The sequence below is a fragment of the Tenrec ecaudatus genome, chromosome 14, assembly GCF_050624435.1.
Source record: "Tenrec ecaudatus isolate mTenEca1 chromosome 14, mTenEca1.hap1, whole genome shotgun sequence".
Classification (NCBI taxonomy): domain Eukaryota; kingdom Metazoa; phylum Chordata; class Mammalia; order Afrosoricida; family Tenrecidae; genus Tenrec; species Tenrec ecaudatus.
This window is the reverse complement of record NC_134543.1, coordinates 7395381-7415529: the sequence shown is the minus strand read 5'-3', so window position 1 is coordinate 7415529 and position 20149 is coordinate 7395381. Positions and strand designations below refer to the sequence as shown.

At 49.5% G+C, this 20149-nt stretch overlaps 1 protein-coding gene across 1 annotated transcript in view; it reads left to right on the top strand.

The window, feature by feature from the left end:
• The window catches only part of MOK (MOK protein kinase), a 61705-nt gene that overhangs the window by 28917 nt on the left and 12639 nt on the right, over window positions 1-20149 (top strand). The window contains exons 3-5 of the mRNA XM_075531619.1: window positions 11264-11378; window positions 17867-17956; window positions 19900-19970. Of these exons, the coding sequence (XP_075387734.1) occupies window positions 11264-11378; window positions 17867-17956; window positions 19900-19970 (276 nt within the window). The remainder of the gene's footprint in view (window positions 1-11263; window positions 11379-17866; window positions 17957-19899; window positions 19971-20149) is intronic.

The window sequence follows — 20149 nt, the reverse complement described above, 5'->3', positions numbered from 1 at the left end:
TGGTTGTCATAAAGAGCACCACAAGTTCACTGGCTCCCTTTACTGTTCGGCCCCGGAGGGGGCTTTCTCTGACGGGCACAGACTTTCCTCCGCTGATGCATCGAAGGCAGACACAGGTCTTCCCTGCGAATGTCAGCCTCTTGTTCTCACAGCATTTCTGGGTGGTGCTCAGGCTTTCTTTCTAAGCCCTGACTCTACTTTGGCTTCAAACAAAACGCCATTCCATCCATGCAATTCCTAATACCCCTTTAAGCATGCATATCCAATCAAGCAAAGTCTGAAGGTGGGCTTCCAAGCCTTTGTAATCACAATTGATTTCCTATTTCACAATACCAGAAGGAAAAACATTCAGTATCAATAGTCCAGTCAAGCATACATATAACCCTTCACCTTTTTAATCATACCCAAATGTGATCATCTCTCCTCCACCCCTGGGTGGTATCTGTGTACATGCGATGTGGGGCCTCTGGCAGGGTGGGTCAGATAGGCACTCGCCTTCTAGTCATCTTGCATTGCTTAATCAGACAGACTCCCTCCGCCCACATCCCCCGGGCGTCTTTCTCTTCTCAGCTGCAGCGTGCTTGTTCCATTTCTTACATTCATCACAAGTGACAATAACCAAAGTCACCATTGCAGAAGGCAAAGGCTTTGTTTCCCATGCCCTCTCCGCCCTTTCTCTGTCAAAACCCCATGCTTCCCCGAGTCTGGCGCCATCGCAAGGAACACGACTTTCTAAACACCAGAGGTTCTGCCTCACACACTCGACTCTTACTCTGGGTCCCAGACTTCCTTGCAGCGGCCGCTCACGACTCGAGGACAGAGTTTATTGTGGAAGTCAACAGCTTACCATACCAGCGACAAATGCTCAGGAGAGTTGCGCAGTTAGGACAGCGGTTCTCAACCTGTGGGTCTCGACCCCCTTTGGGCGTCGAATGACCCTTTCACAGGGGTCGCCTGATTCAGTAGCAAAAGTACAGCGATGAAGTAGCAACGAAAATAATTTTATGGAAAAAAAGAAAATTTTCTGGGTTAGGGGCACCACAACATGAACAGTATTAAAGGGTCTCGGCATTAGGAAGGTTGAGAATCACTGAGTTAGGAGATGTGACCAGTTTCTTTCCAGACTGCTAATAAATGTCCCAAAGGCATGACACTCCACTGTAAGCTTCAACCCCAAAGCACAGCTCCAGCTCTGTGGGTCAGCCAACCCAGTTGCCCCAATTAAGTGCCCAGAGGCACCCCACTCCTTAAGCCAGCCTCCTGCCCCAAAGCACTCAGCTTTGCTTGCGCTGTGGGCAAATCCACAGAAGTCCACCGCTCTGTCTCTGGCTCATAATCTGGCTCCTGGTTCTGCTGCTGCTCCTCTGCCACTCCTCTGACATCACTGCTGTCATCTGGTTCAAGGAGGTTCCGTGCACAGAGACTCTGGGGCCAGAGGACATGCCCCCCTCCTGGCACGTATAGGCATGGAGAGCCCCTGCCTCCTTCCCAGAGGACTCGCTTTTATACCCAGCAGGACGGCAATCACCATGACTCCTGTGAACAGTAGTGACTCACAGGTGAATCCTATCCATGCTTCCCCCTCGCCTTGCCCAGACTCCCACAGGAGAAGGCCGCTTGGTGGGAGTTAGAGACCGGCCAGCAGAATCATATGAAATCATCCCCTGCCCCTGCATCCTGAGCTTGAGGACTGGCACAGTGGGGAGGACTTTTGTTGACACTGATGATGTTTGGGAACTTGGAGTTGTGTTACTGGTAACCTGTGGACAAGGAACTGGCAGGTTTCCCCCCACGCCACCGTGGTTTGTGGTTGTGATTGCGAGCCAAAGGGGCCAAGAATTTTCACAATCTTTGCTACGAAAAGATTACATGTGCTAAGCTAAGGTTTAGTGCTACATTTACGTTGCATTCTACTTGTGCGTTGGTGGATAACTGGTAGATGGCATGAACTACCTAACAGACACTTGTAGATTTCCGACCACGGCCATTGAGCTGATTCCGACTCATCGTAACCCCACAGGCCAGAGCAGAGCTGCCCCATCAGGCTTTCAAGGTTGGGGTCTCTGCCGAGGCCCCCGGCCTGGTCTTTGTCCCCGGAACTACTGGTGAATTTGCAGCCTTTAGCTCATCCCCTTTGCCTCCAGAGAGCTTTCTTGCCTCCAGAGAGCTCCCTGCGTGGATCCGAGGAGGCTTGAAAAGTACATGGGAAAGTGGTCTGAAAAGATGGGGGGGGGTGTTTCCCATCAGCTTTTTGAAGCCCCCTCCTGTACACATATGCTTTACAATATCTCCCACCACCCCCACCCACCCCCGCCCCAACTTCCCCAACTATTTCTTTGTAAACTTTCAGCCCCCAAAAGCATTACAAGAAGGGCTCTTTGAGAATCCCTACATTCTTCATGCAAACAACCCCCCTCACTGCCATTGAGGGGTTCTGACGCACAACGACCCTGGAGGACGGGGTCGAACGGCCCCTGTGAGTTACAGACAGTAACTCTGCATGGGAGTAGAAAGCCTCATTTTTCTTTTTTTAAATTTTTTTTAATTTTAACAATTTATTGGGGCTGATACAATTCTTTTCACAGTTCATACATATACATACATCAATTGTATAAAGCACATCTGTACAGTCTTTGCCCTAATCATTTTTTTCTCTTTTCTTCTTTTACATTTTATTAGGGACTCAAACAACTCTTACCACAATCCATACATATACATACATCAATTGTATAAAGCACATCCATACATTCCCTGCCCCAATCATTCTCAAGGCATTTGCTCTCCACTTAAGCCCCTTGCATCAGGTCCTCTTTTTTCCACCCCCCTCCCTCCCCATTCCCCCCTCCCTCATATGCCCTTGGTAATTTATACCTCGTTATTTTGTCATATCTTGCCCTATCCGGAGTCTCCCTTCCCCCCTTCTCTGCTGTCCCTCTCCCAGGGAAGAGGTCACATGTGGATCCTTGTAATCAGTTCCCCCTTTCCAACCCACTCACCCTCCACTCTCCCAGCATCGTCCCTCACACCCTTGGTCCTGAAGGTATCATCCACCCTGGATTCCCTGTACCTCCAACCCTCATATGTACCAGTGTACAGCCTCTGTCCTATCCAGCCCTGCAAGGTAGAATTCGGATCATGGTAGTTGGGGGGAGGAAGCATCCAGGATCTGGGGGAAAGCTGTGTTCTTCATCGATACTACCTCACACCCTAATTAACCCATCTCCTCTCCTAAACCCCTCTATGAGGGGATCTCCATTGGCCGACACTTGGGCCTTGGGTCTCCACTCTGCACTTCCCCCTTCATTTAATATGATATATATATACATATATACACATACATATATACATATACACATATATACACATACATACACACACTTATATCTTTTTTTTTTTTGCATGATGCCTTATACCTGGTCCCTTGGGCACCTCGTGATCGCACTGGCCGGTGTGCTTCTTCCATGTGGGCTTATTTGAGAAAGCCTCATTTTTCTCCCGTGGAGGAGTTGGTGGTTTCAAACTGTGGGCCCTTGTGGTTAGCGGCCCAACTCGTAGCCACCCCACCACTGGCACAGCTTCCACAGAGGAATGGCCTGGCTGTGATCTCAGAGGAGCTGACTGCCAAGAAAACCCCACTGCACAGCTTGGCTCCACAGCACGCAGACAGACAAGTTTCTTGATCTTGGTGCACGGTACCTCTTTGGGAATAAGCTGCGGCCCACAAAGCATTGCAGCACTAACAGCTCAGCCAGGGTCTGCTAAGAAGGACGGCAAGCTCATGCCTAATCACAACACAAGTGGCATGTTGAGGACTACATGGTAGTGGACTACAGGATACAGTCAACCGACCCCGAACTGAACTCACAGCGAAGCGCTTAAAAAAGTAAACCCACAGATAATATTCTTGTCAGTGAAAAACCTGCAAATTATCTGAGCCCAGAATTCGTCTATTTTTTGCATCAACTTCCAAGTTACTAATATTATTATTTTGGCAAACTTTTCGCACTGTGTTTGGGCAAGGGGATGGGGGGATAAATTGAAGGACTACAGTCATTTGGAGTTTGGGGGAAGCATGTAGTGACAGGCTGACAACACGTGTGTGTATCAGTCTGCTGTAACAAGAGCCACATTCAACAATCGAGATTAACCCATTGTCGTCCTGGCCACTCCAGGTGTGGGCCACGGGCCAGCAGCTTTTGAATCCTCTGCATGTTCACTAGAAGTGCTATCAGCTGAGTCCACCCTGGGCTTCGAAAACCCACATTTTAAGTAGATCCACAGGTGGTTTGTGCCAAATGAGAGAAGCGATGGCGTTTTGTGGGCCATGGTGCCCTGCGTCATGTCGGGGTGACACCTCCTTCAGTGTAGATCTCTGAGCCCGGGTCTTGTGGTAACCCCACCTGTGGCGTGAGCTCCTAGCAATGGGCTTGCTGAGCTGAAGCTGCACCATACATACATAGTCTTAGACATTCACGGTTAATTCAGGGGCTTGTGGTGCAGTCATGACAACAGAGCGTCCCAGCCACATACTTCTCATCACTTCACCGAGTAATTCATCGGGTACCGCTCTCTTCATGGACCGTTCCAGACCTCGTTTTGGGAATTTGTTTTGAGCACCATAATCTCTTGGAAAAAGAAAAGAAACCCAAAAGAAGCTCATTCCTCTTCCTCCCACCCTTTCTCTGAGAGCTATACTCAGTACCGCATATACTCGAGCATAAGCCGACCCGAATACCAGCCGAGGCACCTAATTTTACCACAAAAACTGCATTTAATAATGTGCTGAAAATACTCGGCTTATGCACGAGTATAATGGTAATGAACTTGCCCTCTTCGTCTTACATACAGTGGACATGTGGTCAGGAGAGACCAGTTCCTGGAGATGGACAGCATGCTTGGTCAAGTGGAGGGGCAGTGGAAAAGAGGAAGGTCCCGACAAGATGGACGGACACAGGGGCTGCAGCGACGGGCTCTGCCACAGGGCCCATTGTGTGTGAGGGCGCAGGACCAGGCCGGGCTTCATTCTGGTGTGCATAAGGGTGCAATGTGTTAGAAGCCCCTCCAATGGCCCCTCAGTTTCTCAGCCTGCAGCCCTGGAGGCATAGAGGCGACATGCTGGCCTGGGGTCACCTCAGTGAGCAGTTTGAAATCACCAGGCTCTTCGTGGGAGAGGGTTGGAACTTTCCATTCCTGTAAAAAGATAACGTCTCAGAAACCCACAGGGACAGTTCTACTTCATCCTTCCCGGTCAATATGGGATGGCATTGACTCAACGGGAGTGAGATTTTTTTTTTTCCATCCTAGAAATGGTGAAGCCTGTGGTAGTCCGGGTCGGCTAGAGAAAAAAATCCAGAGACACTCGTGTGTGTAAGAGAGAACTTTATACCGAAGAATAATTGTATATTAAGAAAACACTTCAAGTCCGTTAAGTCTGATCTTAGCCCATATGCCTGACACCAGCCTATAAACTCTTCAGACCCACACAGCCATGAAATGACGCCAAAGGCAGGACGATCACAGGCCAGTGGGTGGAAACTCTTAAGGATCCAGTGGCGGTGGAAGCATCTCCGTGCTGGCATGGGTCTCCACATGGCTCCTCCAGCTCCAGGGTGCTGGCTCCATCAGCATGGCTCCATGTGCCTTGTCAGCAGGAAGACGAAGCAGAGAGTGTGTCTGGCCTCCAGTGAGCTATTTATCTCTGTAGCGCCTCCAAATGTGACCTGACAGGCTACACACCACCCCTTCACTCTTAATAGCCTCAAGTTGACACCAGATTATGTAACTACCACAAAGCCTCCGGTATAGCCTTCCTTGATTAAACTCTTTGAAAGCAAGGGGAAATAACTGCATTTGGATGCTCCACATTTCTCAATTCACAGAATGAAATGAATGGAACTTCTACTTTCACACCTTAAATAAGGCTTAAAGTTCATTTACACAAGCTCTGGCAAAATCAGAGTGAATAGAGGCCTAATTCTTGTTTAATGAGCGGATTCCTTTCTGTTCCCTGTTGTGCCCGTTCATCTACCTTTTAATGCCTCTTTGTCTTTGAGTCTACTGTTGACTCTGGGGGCGTTTGTGGGGGCAGCGGTGGGTGTGTCCTTCATAGCCTCCTGTCCTGCTTTGTCGCTCCCAGGTGGTTCCCATCTGACGTTCAAGGCCCGTGGGAATGCACAGGACCCGCGGGAGGGAAGCGGATGACACGTTCCTCCATGGGGTGCTTTGCTTTGTGCATAAAGATCATTTCTCGCCCTGCCTCTCATCCATGTCTTAGACCCCAGACTTTCTGCCTTCTGGAAGGGCCTCGGGGGGAGAGGGGAACAAGGGACTCTTTCTCCACAACAATCCAGATTCGGGGCAGCCTGGGCCGTTTCTTACTGGAGCCGGCTGGAAGGTTGGCACTGGCTCTCTGCCTGTGTAGCCAAAACCCTTTACAAGTTGCAGTTGATGCTTTTCATTTGGGATGAACATCAAAGTGAGGTTGTAAACTTCCCCTTTCCTTCCCTCTGAATTTTTCATTCCTCTGCCCTCAGCCTTGCTTTCAGGAGCTGATTTTATTATTTTTTTCCTCCCTCCAGTGGAATGAGAACTTTGCCTGACACCGACGCCTTCACTTTCCGACAGTTAATGTTAAGATCATGTTTGTGTTGGCAGTTCATGGTCAAGCTCAGAGGCTTCTTAAAGTCCTTGAACATCCTCACCACCACCCACCCACCCACCTACACACACACGTATCTCAAGAACTCAATGTCCATTCTGGAGACTGAAAAATACAGAAAGGTAGAAGGTAGAAATTTTTCATCAGTTTCGACCCCCACCCAGTAGAACCCATCTCAGTTGTTTGTTTGGACCCAGAGACCCTATAAATTCCCTGCTATCAAGTCGGTTTTGATTCACAGCGACCCTGGTCGGATAGATGAGATCTGTCTCTGTGGGTTTCCAAAGCTGTAAATCTGCACGGGGAAGCAGAAAGCCTCATCTTTCTCTCAACGCGTAGGTGGTGGGTTCAAACTACTGACCTTGCTGTGAGCAACCCGACACGTAACCATTACGCCATCAGGGCTCCTCAGCGATCCGACAGCAGTGAAGAAATGCCGCCCCCAAAGGATTTCTGAGGCTGTAATCTTTGCGGAAGCCGACTCCCACGTCTTTTTCCGTGTGGAGCAGCTGCTGCCTTGAACCTCCAATCTTCCAGTTAGTAGCCGAACACTGAACCACAGTGCCATTAGGCCTCTTAGACCCCCCGGTCTAGATACTTGAAATATTTTTACATGTCTTTCCCATATAGTTTTATCTATATATGATCATACCTCTCCTCCCTCCAACTTAGCATTCAATTATGAGTGAACATCTCTCCCAGCATTAAATATAATTTGAAACATAATTTTAATAGCTTCATAACATTTCAGCTGGTGGCTGTTCCCTAATTGACTGGATAATCTCCATGCCATCAGTTAGATGTCTGGTGGCAGCAGCCCACTCGTACGTTTCCATTTGTATCTCCACCTACGTGACTTAGGACACTGCTGAGCCCAAGGAATAGACTCTTCCCCTCCCTTGTAAAGCCTTCTTTTTTAGGACTGCAGTGTGTGGTCAAACTGTGGCCCCCCCCAAATAGGTGTCCTGGAACCTAACCTTTAAGTCTGTTGTTATAATCCCAGTGGGTCTTTGTTATGTTAATGAGGCAGGATTGTCTTGGGGCCAGTCTTGAGTCAGTCTCTTGTGAGAGACAAAAGAGATTCGGCAATGGAAGCAGCAGAGGTGGGAAGAGGGAGATGATGAACTCTATGAAGACTGACCAGGAGCAGAGAGGCTCAGAAAGGACCTTTCTCCAGAACTGACAAAGAGGAGAGCGAGCCTGCCTCTAGACCTGATGCTCTGCATTTGGACTTCTGGTCTCCCCAAGCGTGAGAAAACACATTTCGGTTTAGTGAAGCCACCCACTGACAGCAGCACTCGATAACGAAGACAGATGGGTATATTCTCTAGTTTATAGGCTTCAGTTTCTCAGCGTCGGTTGGTGCCAACAGGAGAATGAAGCAGATAGTACATATCGTTCCATACACTTCTCTCCCCCACCCACCACCCCAGGATCCTCGGTGGTTAATACATCGGTAAGATTGGTTACATCAGTACCCTTGGTTACAATTGGTGTAGCAATGTTGACACATTGTTGCTAAGGAAAGTCCCTGGTTTATACTAGGTTCAGTCTAAGTGTTGTACAAGTTAACAGAGAACTGTCTCCCACTATGAGGAGCCCCTTAAGCGTGCCCTGTGCACCCTGTCCTCCTTCCCCGACGGGAGAGTGGTGTGGCTGGTCCTTCTTTAGGGGATTACCCGGCGGAGGTATTGCCGGCTCATGTGGGATTTCTACTCCCAGTCGTGTGAGGCATGACCATGTCGCTCTCCACAATGGTTGTAAACCGACTGAATTTTGTATGTTGATTTATCCAGGTTTCTATTGGTGGACACTTGAGTCACCAGTTTTTCTCTATTAAATAATGCTACACTGAACATGCGCCTATCATGATATACAATGGAGTTTCAAAAAGCTTGTGGAAAAATTAAGAGATAATGGCATTTCCTCACAACCTTTTTTGAAACTTTCACATACATTTGAGCAGGAAAACCTCAAATTGCAATCGCTGCGACAAAGGGTAGGCACATTTTAAAGATTCAATAGATATTGTCAGATATTGTCCTTCCCCCCAAATCACTGGTATCAGTATCATCGTGAGTGGGAGTCTATTTATAGGAGCATTAAAAAAACAGCAACATTTAAATATCATAGCATTTCACCTATAAATACTTCAATATATCTTGATAGTTTATAAGAACTTGGATTTTTAAAAATATAATCATAGTAACTTCTGAAAAACAAGTAACTTTTCACTGTTGGCTCATTCAAATCAACATTCCAAATGGGCGTTTGCACCCTGTCATCTCATCAGGATGAGATCCCCCTAAGGGCTTTGTGGGTTCAAAGCCTGCTTCTGCTAACTCAGTGGTTCTCAACCTTCGTAAAGCCACGTCCTTTTAATATAGTTCCTCATGTTGTGGTGACCCCCAACCATCAAATTATTTTTGTTGCTACTTCTTAACTGTAATGTTGCTACAGTTATGAATCGGGTGGCCCCTGTGAAAGGGTCGTTCGACCCCCAAAGGGGTCATGACCCACAGGTTGAGAACTGCTGTGCTAGTCAGGATCAGGACCTGTGTTAGGCTGGGTTCTTTGGAAAAGCGAAACTACTGACATGTATAAAGGAAGGGGGCGGGGGAGGGAGGAGAAAGAAAAGAAGGAGTTTATATCAAGAAAATGTCTCACACTGTAATAGAAATGTTTAGGTCTAGTCCAATTTAAGTCCATGAGTCAGATGTTGAGCTGGAGCAGCAGTTCTCAACCTGTGGGTCGCGACCCCCCTTAGGGGTCGAACGACCCCTTCACAGGGGTTGCCTAAGACCATATTTCTGATGGTCTTAGAAACCGATACACCGCTCCTCTATCTGTCCAGGCGGGTCCACCCACATGCAGATAGATACGCCCACATATGGGGTCCCTACAAGATGAAGAGCTGTATTAAAGGGTCGCGGCATTAGGAAGGTTGAGAACCACTGATCTAGAGGCTTCTCCTGACTTACTCCTATGTAGTTGGAGGCTGGTAAACCAGGAAGCAAGATGAGCCAAGAGGATCACAGGCCGGTGGATGCAGATCGGATGAATCCTAGGTCTGCAGGCCAGGCTTGTGACTGTAGAGTCCAATGAACCCAAGGTTGGCAGGTCAGATGGCACCGAGCCAGAGCAGCAAGAAGCCAGCCAGCGTCTGGACAGCACGGACTTATGGAGGAGGCGGGCCCCTCACCGGAGAAAGTTCCTTCAGGTGCATCAGGGCAGAGGCCTGCATGCGGGAGTTACGCTCCAGCTACTCCTCCCACAGCTGCTTGGCTGCTCACCACACAGTCCATCATGGAAACTGCTGATGTGACCTTAGGTTTCATCATGCAGGGCTGCCAGGCCAAACCGCTGAGGGTCCTGGCCCAGGCAAGTCGACACAAAACCTATCAGGAGCTGTGGTGGAGAATGGTTATCCACTCCACTGTTAATAGAAGGTTTGGCTGTTCAAACCCATCGGAGACTCCAGGAAAGAAAAGGCGGGGCGCTCTGCTCTCCTAAAAATGGCAGCGTGGGGAGCCCTGGGGACACTTCCCCGCCTTCTGCCTTGGAATTGAACCAACAGATCTGTGGGTTGGGCTGTAGGAGTCTTTCCAGCAAGTGAGACACTTGCTCTCTGGACTTTTCTCCAGCCTTTCCCTGTCAGCTCAGGAAGTAGCGGTTCTCAGCGGAACCTCACCTTTTCCTTGAACTGTCTTGGTAGAAGCAGTCCGTTGTGATCAGCAAACGCCATCACCGTGGGAAACTGCAGCACCCCTCTGCCAGGTGCTCAATCCTGTCCTGATTCGGTCAGGAAAAGAGAAACCAGTCCAGGTTTGTCACCCACAGGAGGGGCTTAACAGAGGGAACGAGGCTTATCCAACTGTTCTCTGTGGCAGCTGAGCCAGGGAAAGCCACTCAACAGCTTTCAGAATTCCAGTACGAGAATTCCAGGAACTTCCACAGATCATGTGAGCTGTTGGTAGCACCAAGTGGGGATTTGCAGGATCTGCCAAATGCCTGGCCTCTGCACTCTTTTGCTTTTCCGTGTGTGTGTGTGTGTGTGTGTGTGTGTGTGTGTAGCAGTGTGTGCTGGCTGTGAGTGGGTCAGGCTCCTGGGCAGCATGGCTCCCAGGCGTTCTGCCCTGGACAAAAGGCCATGCATAGACGGGAAGGAAACGGCTCCGTTGCTAACACAGTCCAGCATCCCAGCCTCTCCTAAAGCGAGGGGGACCCGAAATGCATTCCAGTGGCTGTCACATAGGCTGGTTCGGACACAAATTGCCCCTCTTTTTGTTGGTTTCTTTTTAGTTTTCCATTTTGATTGCCTTTTACTATCAGTATCTTTATGAATCCGGGAGCAAACCCCTGAGACATCCGGGACACCCGGGAGCAAACCTTTGAGAATGACATCGGCCGAGGAAGTGCCACTGAAGGATGCTTCACGGCGCTGGAGATGAGCTGTAGCGATCGAAGGACGAGGGACCCACGCCGTCGTAACGCAGCTCACCCGGACGCCAATCCACCAGCCCACCTGCACCGCTGGTTGACTCCTTGTGCCGAGTCTGGGCTTCCGCGGCATTTTCATATCTGGTCCCTTTTTTTTGTCTCCAGACTACAAGACAGTCGGCAAAATAGGAGAGGGAACGTTCTCGGAAGTGATGAAGATGCAGAGCTTGAAGGACGGGAACTACTACGCTTGTAAACACATGAAGCAGCACTTTGGAAGGTAGGCGGCCTGCCCGAGGCAGTGGGTACCAGGCCACTCGCTCACAGCAAGATGCGGCCAGACGGCTGTGGGTAGTGAGGGTGCTGGGCTATAGCTAGCGTTCTAGCCGCCTTCGGGGGGATTTGCAATTGTCCAGCTTCACTGTGGCCTGTCAGTAACTGTCACAGAGAATAAGAATTGTCAACGTCAGCCTCCCTGTAAACAGTTTCTCTGTCCCTTAACGTTGTGGCTCCAGAGTTTTTCACAAGGGAGACTTTAGCCTAAATGTGTGAGAGGGCCTTGCGATCGGAAGGAATCCCATCAGGAAACAAGCCCTATGCCAACATCTTGAAGGCGCCCTTCCCAGTAAGTAAGTAGGTAGGTAGGTAGGTAAGTAGGTAGACAGGTAGGTAGATAGGTAGGGAGGGAGGTAAGTAGGTAGACAGACAGGTAGGGAGAGAGGGAGGGAGGGAGGTAGGTAGGTAAATAGGTAGGTAACTAGGTAGATAGATAGAGAGGGAGGTAAGTAGGTAGACAGACAGGTAAGTAGGTAGGTAAATAGGTGGATAAGTAGGTAGATAGGTAGGTAGATAGGGAGAGAGGGAGGTAAGTAGGTAGACAGACAGACAGGAAGGTAGGTGGGTAGATAGGTAGGTAGGTAGATAGGTAGGGAGGTAGGTAAGTAGGTAGATAGGTATGGAGGGAGGGAGGAAGGTAGATAGGTAGGGAGGTAGATAAGTAGGTAGATAGGTAGGGAGGTAGGTAAGTAGGTAGATAGGGAGGGAGGGAGGGAGGGAGGGAGGGCCGGAGAACTTGGGTTCTCTGGAGGGGCTAGCTAGCTGCTGCTGGCAGAGAGGCTGGTGGTGGCTCTCACTGGCTGCCCTGGAGGGTGGCTCAGCCTTCAAGAGGCCCTTTGTATTCTCCTTACACCCTGCATACTAATGAGTCAGGCACCTCTGTGACCCGGGATTCCCTCCAAGTAATGAACAGGCCCCATGGTAGCTGTTAAACTCTTCAGCAGGAAGGACAAAACCAAGTTGGTTTTGTTTTTGTTTTTTCGAATATCAAAGGAACAGAAACCCTTCACCATCCAAAGGGTGAAAAAAACCCCCAAACATCCCAATTCCTCCACCTTAAGGCGGAGCCAGGGTTGGGGGGATCTTGATCTCAGACTCAGTCTGAGAACGCTTTCTCTGATCAGACAGCGAGGGTAGAAGAGCTCCTGGAGTCCAAGTGTGGTGGGCCCACTGGAGACACAGCTGCGAGGTCCCCAGGATTCCGTGGGCTGCGCGCTCTGAGGAGACACCTGTGGAGGCGGAAGCTCAGAGACGTGGCCTGGCTTGACCCAGGTCACTCTGGGTCAGTAGGTGGCAGAGCCAAGTTTGAATCCCAATGTCACCAAGGCTAAGGCCCTGGTCTTGACCACCCAAAGCATTGGCCTCAAGGGCTCTGAGATTGCTGGCCTGTCCTCCATGCCTCCAGCCTCGGTGGAGTTGCATTCTCTTGATCTTTTCCCTTTAAAGGAATCATGACAGAATTGGGTACGGAGGATCCTATATCAAAGAACAAGCTCCCCAATGCCCCACCTCTGACAAGTCCACCACAAAACCCCAAGGGGCCAGGAAAGGACTGGGAGCAGCAGGGGGCAATGCCTCTACCCCTTCGAGCGGGGCCCAGACTCCTCATCCAGCTCCCGCTGAACAGATCAGGGGAAGATGCACTGAGAGACCTTGGGAGGACATCACTTGTTGTTTGGTCAAGAGACAAAAGAGAAAGACAAAGCAAAGCCGATGGGGCTGCGCACTGCACAGAGAGCCTCACACGTGTAGGGCCCTGGGGCTGCTGCCCTGGTGGCACAGTGGTTATGCATCGAGCTGCTAACCTCAAGGTCAGCAGTTTGAAACCATGGGCCGCTCCTCGGAAGGTGACTTCCTACTCCTGTAAAGAGTTACAATCTGTTCCCTACAGGGACAGCCCCAGAGCACCCCGTGAGGTCTCTAGGAGTTGGAATTGACTCTGTGGCCATGAGTTTGAGAGTTTGGGGGCTACTGCAGCCCCCTCCCTCTGTGAGGATCCTTAAGGAGAGATGAGGGTGTCCACAGCGTGGACAGAAGCAGCAATTTCCATAGCAAGGCTTTCAATAAAGGATCTCAGGCGGCAGCCCGTTGAGGGAGATGCTTAATGCATCCGGAGAAGTCCCCTGTGTAACTCCTGGAGGACCTGGTGTCGGTGGGTGTGTTGGCGGGGCTGAAAGTGCCCATCCACCTGAACAATGGCTCCTCCTTACCAGGTGCCCCTGAGGATCACAGCAGCCACCAGGGTGTGGGTGCACCGGAAATGGCAGCAGGTGCTGGTGGTCTTCAGTAATGGCGGATGCCATCCTGTGCTGGTGTTCTTTGCCCTCCACTTTGAAAGTGTTGGCTAGAACACCCAGCTTTCTTTTTGAAACCCGTAATGAGTAAAATGTGTTTCCTGAAATACCACTGAATCAGTGCAACTTGCACTTTTAACGTTTCATTTGTCCCTGGAGGGGATTCTGGGCAGGCTCTAGTGTTTACCCCTTCCATGCTTTCTGAGAAGTTTGGATATGATTATTTTTTCCCCTTAAAAATGCTTCAAAGCGTTTACCAGAAAAATCATCGGAGCCTGGCGTTGTCTTTGTGGGGAGGTCCTGCCCCCGTGGTGTTTGCTACCTCATGATTAGTTGTGGGGAAAAGCTGGAGACAAAATGAGGTCATGGACTGGTTCCCAGGCAGCTCATAAGACCTACTGAAACCACAGTGTAAGGAGCAAATCAGCTTGTGTGATCCAAAGATTAAAAATAATACAATCCAAATCCGAAGAAGGGAATGGGGCCAGAGCTCAAATTGTGAACACCTGGCTTTCAGAAGGCAGCTGTGGATCACAGTGGAGGCTCAAAATCCATTTGCAGGCCCCCACATCGATTAGGACCCATGACTCCCTTCTCATCAGAGTCTAGCTGGGAGTAGCGCTGCTGTCACACAGAGCATCGGAAAGTCTACGATGGCAGAGGTAGTTAGGTTAAAATTCGGAACCTTATCATTTGATCTCCCCTTTGATCCATTTTAAAGTTGTTTCAGGTAAAAACAAAACAATACCACATAATGTAAGCGTCCATGTGTCGGAAATACCTAGAACAGGTCCATCTGTAGAAGCTGAAATCAGATCAGTGAATTTCGAGGGCTGGGGAGCAGCTGCTAAATGCACACAGCTTCCTTTTAAGAAGGTGAACGTGTCTGCCAACTTGATAGTCACAGTCGTGGCACCCTGAAATGCCACCGATCTGTTGACCGTCCCGAGGGAAATTTTAGATCGTGTGGCTGGCACCTCAACTTTAACTAAGAAAACGTTCTGAACAGGAGGATGGCGCCTGACACAACGGATGGGTGGGTTGTGATAAGAGCTGTAAGAGCCCCCAGTAAAATGATTTATAAAAAATGAAAAAAAAAATGAGGGATACCCACCCATACCATTGGACAATCAAATAAAGCCCAGCAAGTTGGGAGGGAGAGCTCTCATCTGATTTTTAAAGCGCGTTATTGAGGTACACTTTGCAAATGAAATTCACCCATGGATAGTGTGTTTTAGTAAATTTAAATATTTACATAACTGCCACTCCACGTGCAGTTTTAAAACATTCTCATCAGCTGTGGGGAGGTTTTTGTGTTTGTTTTATAACAACTCCAGGTTCTCTGAATCTATTGAGCTACTTTGATTTTCAAGTTTCCTTTGTGCCTCGTTGGGTCATTGTTTTTCAAGGAACGTGTCCATTTATGGACATAGATCTTTTCATAATATTTGGATCTTTTTTTGTCTTAATCATCACTATATTATGCCTTTCTTTTCTGATACTGGTGGATGATATTGGTGTTTTGTGACTTTTTCTCTTGATCTTAGGAGCTTATAATCTTTTGCAAGAACAAACTTTGGGCTTGTGCATTTTCTCTGTTGTATGCCTGTTTTGTACTTTATTGGTTTCTGTTCGTTTCTTTATTCTTGCTATTCTTCTGCTTCACTTTTAACTTGCCCTTATTCTGCCTCTTCACGTTGGAAACTTAGGCTATTGGTTTTAACTCTTTCTTATGTAAGCATTTTAGAGTGAAAAAATCTACTGAGTTCTGTTTGTGCTTCATCCTAGAAATCTTGATATGTTATGCATTCCTTAATTCGTGGCGTGAATTCTCTTGAATTCCATTTAACTGGGTTTTCTAATACCCCTGGCTCGTCCTTACCAGAAGGAGACTTGGCGGGGTAGTGGTTATGAGTTGGGCTGCTAACTGCATATTCAGCAGTTCAAAATCACCTACCACTCCCAGGGAGAAAGATGGGGCTTTCTACTCCCAGAAAGAATTACAGTCTCGGAAACCCATAGGGGCAGTTCTACCCTGCCCTATCCAGTCACAATGAGTCGACATTGACTCGTTGGCAGCAAGTTTGGTTTGGGGTTTTGCAGTCTCTTCTTATGGGTTATTTACTAGTGTGTTGCTCAGTTTCCAAATACACGAAGACCTGTGCGGGCTGGGATCTGTGTCAGGTGGAAACCTGTCAGAGAAGGAAGACAAAACTATTTTCCAATGTGAGGAATGATAGAGAAGTGATCAAGATTGCCCCCTGTCAAAGGCGGAAAGCCTGAAAGACCCAGAGTTCTGGCTCTCCCTGGTTCCACTGTATCGGGGCTTCTTGGGAGACTGCTGCTGTTGCTAGGTGCTGCCGGGCTGGACACACAGTGACGCTGTGCATAGCAGAAGGGAAACACTGCCCGGAGCGGCACCATCCGCACCGCCATTGCTTGGTTCAGCCATGGTGGCAGCGACTGTGCCTGTCCATCTCGTTGGGGTCTCCCTCTTTCCCCCAACCCTCTGCTTAGCCAAGGGTGATGTCCTCTAGGGATGGCTTACTGTTACTGACTCCTGATGTAATCCCCCTGAGGTCGGACAACATGTTCTGTACGATTTCAGTCTTTTGAAATTGGTTGAGGCTGAACCTTTCAGTCCAGCGCATTGTCTAACAAGATGAGTGTCCCCGTGGACTTATCACGAGTATTTTCTCTGCCATTGTTGGATATAATGATTTATAAATGTCAATTTGGTCAAAGTGGTTAACAAAGCTTCTGGAGTCTTCGGTACCTATGCTGTTGTTTTTTTTTAATCTGTCATGGTGGCATAGTGGTTACATGTTGGATTGCTATCAACAAGGTCAGCAGTTTAAAATCAGCAGCCACTCTGCCGGAAAAGATGAGGGTTTGTTTTTTTTTAATGCAGCTTTTTGGTCTTGTAAAAAGTTAGTCTTGGAAACCTACCACACGGCTACATTCCTGGTGTTTTCTGTTTCATCCAAACCAAATCAAACTCACTGCCATCGAGTTGATGCCGGCTCATAGTGACCCTACAGGGCAGGGTAGAGCTGCCCCTTTGAGTTTCCGACTGGACCTCTTTATGGGTGCTCTCCAAGATTATGACCCCCAAGGCCAGAAGTTCAAAGCCACCAGCCACTCCACCGAAGAAAAGTGAGGATTCCTACTCCCATAAAGAGTTACAGTCTGGGCGGACAACAGAAAAGTGGGTGAAGGGTGCTATCAGTCAGTATAAGACATGGAAAAATAATAATGACTTATAACTTATCAAGGGTTCATGAGGGAGGGAGGGAAAAAATGAGGAGCTGATATCAAGGCCTCAAGGAGAAAGAAAATGTTTTGAAAGAGATGATAGCAACAAATGTACAAATGTGGTTGACACAATAGATGTACAGATGGATTGTGATAAGAGCTGTATGAGCCCCCAATAAAATGATTAAAAAAAAAAAAGATACAGTCTGGAAACGCACCAGGGGCAGCTCTACCCTGTCCTATAGGGTCACGGTGAGTGGGAGTGGGCTTGCTGGCAGTGACTTTGGCTTTGGGCTGTCTCCTGTGGCGTGGCGGGTGGGTTAGAACTGCTGACTTTGCAGTTAGCAGCCGGATGCAGGGCCACTCCACAATAGGGATCCTCTGTCTCCACAGAACGGTTTGGTGTTTTGGGTTTTTTTAAAGCCCTCAGGTCACCTGACCTTGAGCGGCACCAAAGCATCTCCTCCGCTGAATGTGGGGGGCCGCCAGCATCCTGAGCGAGATTCACAAGTGGAGCCGGGGTTCCTTTGGGTGTTACAAGCACGGCTGGTCGGACAAAGGCCAGCAAAGCCCGGGTGCCCTAATGGTGACCGCCCCTCCCGGCCGGCCTTGGGCAGAGAAGGAGCCCGCCTGCCCTCAGCGGAGTTGGTTTAGGGGCTGTGTGCGCAGTGGATGTCTTACCAGAGCCGAGAGAACCTGGAATTTTGATAATGTGCAAGCATTTGCCACGTCTGACTGTGATTTCTAGTGATTTACTGACCGGGAGTAATTTTTTATTTCTCTCCATTACAATCATAGCCAAAACATGGTTATAATTTGATAATCCCTATCCTAAAGTTGAGCTAACGGGTACATTTGTTATCTATTTCTCACTACAAAACAGTATCGAACAAGTGAACAACCTAAGAGAAATCCAAGCCCTGAGGCGCCTGAACCCCCATCCAAATATCCTCCCGCTGCACGAAGTTATTTTGTAAGTAGTTATTTTGTAAGTTATTTGTAAGTGTTTCTCAGGGCCTGGAAGCCCATCGGCCTCTGAGGAGGACGATGGTGTCTCTTCCTAAAGCAGGAAACCAGGGCAACCTGTTAAATATTTGCTCTGAGAGAGCCCGGTTTTCCATTTCCCCTTCAGTTACATCTTTATCCGTCTGATTCCTGGTGTGGAAACCTGGGCCCTGATTTGGGGATTTCAGAGAAAAGGATGCCTTGGCCTCCCCACCACCTCCCGTGGACGAGGACTGGTGGGTCCCACTGCCGCATCGGGTCTGAGCCTGACCCAGTGAGGACGCGACCCTGAGATCTTTGTCTTCGCCTCTGTCCCCCCAGTGATCGAAATACATAGAAAAGAGTTAAGCAGTCATCACCACCATCAATTTTAGACCATGACCTGCGTTCTTGTACCCATGATTATGAGCTCCCCATTACTCCCCAGCCCTAACCCTGAGAAATGTCCATCTCGTGACCTGCTCTGGGTTTACCTCTCCTGGGCTTCACACCAGTGCCCCCCCCCCCCCCCCCGCCAGCCCGCCAGCACAGCAAGACAAACAGGAACACAGGAAGACCTCAATGCACGGGGAGCGCGAGATCACAGGGACGAGGGCAGGGTAAACTTGGGTGGGAAGGGGGAACAAACCGGATATTGAGTGGTAGCCCAGGTGTCGCTGCAGTCACTCGGTCAGAGGGTGGCTCCGCGTGGGTATGGGGGACGCTGCAGGTGGGTCTGGGGCTTTCCCAGCCATCATAGCTTGCCTCTGCCAACCAGGTATTCAGCTGAAGGGCGGCTTTTCCGGCCATCGCCTCCTCCCACCCCGCCCATGGTCAGGTGGGTCCACTTTCCATGCGGCCTCCTTGCTCTGCTGTGTATGGTTTGCAGTGCTGTTTGGAATATAGGACGGTGGCCGGCCATAGGCTCACCTATCCCCTCTCCCAGGCAGGAGACGGAGCTCAGCCGCCCCAGCAGTGCCTGCCTGACGCCAGTGGTACTCACCCACCCCCCATCCCCTGCCCTGGGTAGATCACCCAACCCCCTTGCCCAAGCTAGGGATCGTGGAGGCAGGAGCTCTGGGAGGGTGGGGGCTGCTCTGCTGGACAAGCCCCGCTGCTGCTCTCAGGGAGCCTGGCCGACAAAACCGGCAAAGGCAGTGAGGGGAGTGTGCAGGCAGACTGTCAGGGGGCGGTGACCATCATAAACCTCCAGGTGAGCATCTGGCCTTCTGGCCATTCAGGTTCTGAGCCCTCAGTCTGGGCCAGGGGAGGCAGAGCCCCAGCTTGTACAGTGACGAGGATGCCCTACGGTCTCAGGGGACCTCCTAACAGCCCCGAAGCACAGCAGGACCCGAGGCTCTAGAAGGCTCCAGGACTGAGTCTAGGGGAGACATGCCCCTCCAAGAATCCTTGGAGGCAGGAGCAGCTGGGGCGCTGGGGAGCCCTAGATTGTGGGACTCAGTCACCACTCTGTGAGCAGGGGCTTCTCCCCCCGTACCCCCATTCAATCTGGTTTTCATATTTTACACACACACTCGTAGTCATCCAAAATCACATGCCAGTCATTTAGGTAAATTAAAAAACCAAAATTTGCAGCCTCAGAGCATGAATTAAAGGTTGTCTATTTTATTGTTCTGCTTAGCCCACTCCCCAACCTCATTTCTTCTTTCCACGGATAGTTGTATCTTTTTCAAGACACGGGTCTTTAAAAAGCAGCAGCTTGTAACATGTTTGCTTGCAGCAGGGGCTTACTATTATTTCAAGTGAGTCAACTTGAGTGCTGACTTCAGTACAAGACAGCTTCACACATGCCGCTGAGGGGGTTGGGTGGATGGGGGCTTCTCCTTACCCGAAATGTTTAGGAGGAGTCGGCTGTCTGGGTGCATGTCTGACTACGACGGAAACCATGCTGAAACCTGCTTTCTTCTTCAGCGACAGGCATTCTGGTTCTCTTGCGCTCGTATGTGAACTTATGGACATGAATATTTATGAGCTCATTCGAGGTATGTCAATCACTGGGCAGCTGCCTGGAAACCCTTTTGTAATGCTTGCCCTTCACATAGGCTCCTTCTTCATTCTCAGACTTCTCTGTTCCCCTGGCGTGGTAGTGGCACCCAATCTGGGAGTTACCTCCAGCTGAACGGCTCCCCACAGAGTCCCTCGGAAGAGGGGCTTCCTGGAA